Source organism: Phalaenopsis equestris, unplaced genomic scaffold, assembly GCF_001263595.1.
Source record: "Phalaenopsis equestris unplaced genomic scaffold, ASM126359v1 Scaffold225264, whole genome shotgun sequence".
Lineage (NCBI taxonomy): Eukaryota > Viridiplantae > Streptophyta > Magnoliopsida > Asparagales > Orchidaceae > Phalaenopsis > Phalaenopsis equestris.
Genome location: NW_018243313.1, coordinates 706 through 2,669, shown reverse-complemented (window position 1 = coordinate 2,669; position 1,964 = coordinate 706). Strand labels below are relative to the sequence as shown.

Genomic DNA, 1,964 nt, shown 5'->3' with positions numbered 1-1,964 from the left:
GATCCCAAAAACGCATAGTTTCTCCCCCAACAATAACCTCTCCGGTCAGAGAACACATTTGGGGATGTCTTCTAAAATGTTGAACATTCTAAGAAAGATCTGGTGGAGCTGGAGAAGAAAACCATGATTGGCCTTACTGATGAAAGGTTTATTCTATCTATTAATGAAAACCTCCTTACTGTCACTGCTCATCAAGATATCTTCCTTAGATAGAAGGCTTCCATTGCTAAGTTTATTGCTGGGGATAGAAACACTAAATACTATCATGCATGTATCAAATATATAAGAAAATACAATACTATACACAATATTCAAACTGTTGTTGGGGAGTGGTTGCATGAGAATGCTGCCATTGCACAAGATGTTGTTGATTATTTCTAGCTCCTACTAACCAATCCCACCACCTCCAAAACTCGCATTGATAAGGACTAGTTCCTTCTGGATTTCTCTTATACTTATAATTTTTCCCTGGTTGACATTCTAGATGAAATTGAAATCTGGGAAGCTTTGAACACTATTGATAGTGGGAAGACTGCTTGCCCTGATTGGTTCCTAGTGACTTCTTTTGAAAAGCCTGGAGTATCATTAAGATGGATCTAAGCAATGCAATCCAAGGCTACTTCCAAGGCCACTCCCTTCCTCACTACTTCAGCTTATCCAACATTGTTCTCATTCCCAAGACAGTTGATCATTTTAAATCGATTCAATACAAACCTATCAGCCTCACTACTGTCATCGGTAAAATCATAAGAAAAATCATTCTAGGAAGACTTCAACCCCATTTATCCAATATTGTCACACCCAACCAAGCTATTTTTGTCAAAGGCAGGTCCATTGCTGATATTGTCCTTCTTGCACAAGAAATCTTCCTTGATTTGGATAAACCCTACAGAGGTGGAAACCTATTCTACAAGCTGGACATTAGAAGGTATATGACACCATCAATTGAGACTTCATTATGAAAATACTCACAACTAGAAGATTCTCTACAAGTTCTGTAATATTATATGCAGATGGCTGAATGATAATGCACATTTCATTTTCACTAATGGGCGGTCACATGGATGCTTTACAGCTTCTAGGGGATTACAGCAGAGAGATCCTCTATCCCCCACTATTATCATCCTAGCTATGGATTATCTATCCATATTGCTGAACAAAGCTATCTTATCCCACCAATACTCCAGGTATCATCATGAATCTAATTTGGATATCTCACGTCTCATATATGCAGATGCTTTTATGATTTTTTCTGAAGCCAACAAAGCGGTTATGAAGAAGGTAAAAAATTGCCTCTAAGCTTTTGAACACTACTTTGGCATGCAATTCAACCCTTAGAAATTTATGCTATTGATCAACACCAGAACCTACCAAACATCAAACAATGGATAATGTAGCTCACTAGTTATACAGTTGTCAATTCCCCACTTAAATACTTAGTAGTCTCTCTCTTTAAAGGCAGAGCTAAGCAAGTTCAATTTGAAGAGGTGTTGGGGAAACCAAAGCTATAGCTATTTACTAGTACATCAAGTTGGCCACTATGAACAATTAGGACTCTCTGCAAATAGAAATGGACTCTACCCTATTGCTCCAATTCTTATCTAACACTGACACCCCCCTTGGCATATTTCACAATGATTCAAAAAGATTCACCAACTCAGGACTATTTTTAAAGTTCATCTCTTCTTTATCTTTAGGGAGGATAACAGACTTGTTAACTGGCTTGTCAAATTTGGATGTATATTTAATCATGCTATTGTATCCTCTACCCCCCCTCCACCCCTTTCCCTTCTACTTCATGAGGACCTTCTTGTTGTTCCCTAACTTAGAATTGTAACTTTTTGCTGAGTTATATATATATATATAATTCCACCTATATGTACTCAAAGAGTAACACCTAGTAGCAATATATTGACAAAAAAAGTGTTACAAGATTCAGAAAAGGAAAAGGACATAGGTATATA

General features: G+C 37.2%; 1 protein-coding gene across 1 annotated transcript; it reads left to right on the top strand.

Moving 5' to 3' along the window:
• Positions 1 to 590: 590 nt before the first annotated feature.
• Positions 591 to 1,281, top strand: LOC110037797 (the record flags this gene model as incomplete). The annotated part of the gene is made up of 2 exons (XM_020742510.1): positions 591 to 928; positions 1,014 to 1,281. Coding segments are annotated over exons 1-2 (606 nt in total), but the record flags the coding sequence as incomplete, so codon positions are not given.
• Between the last annotated feature and the right edge of the window lie 683 nt (positions 1,282 to 1,964).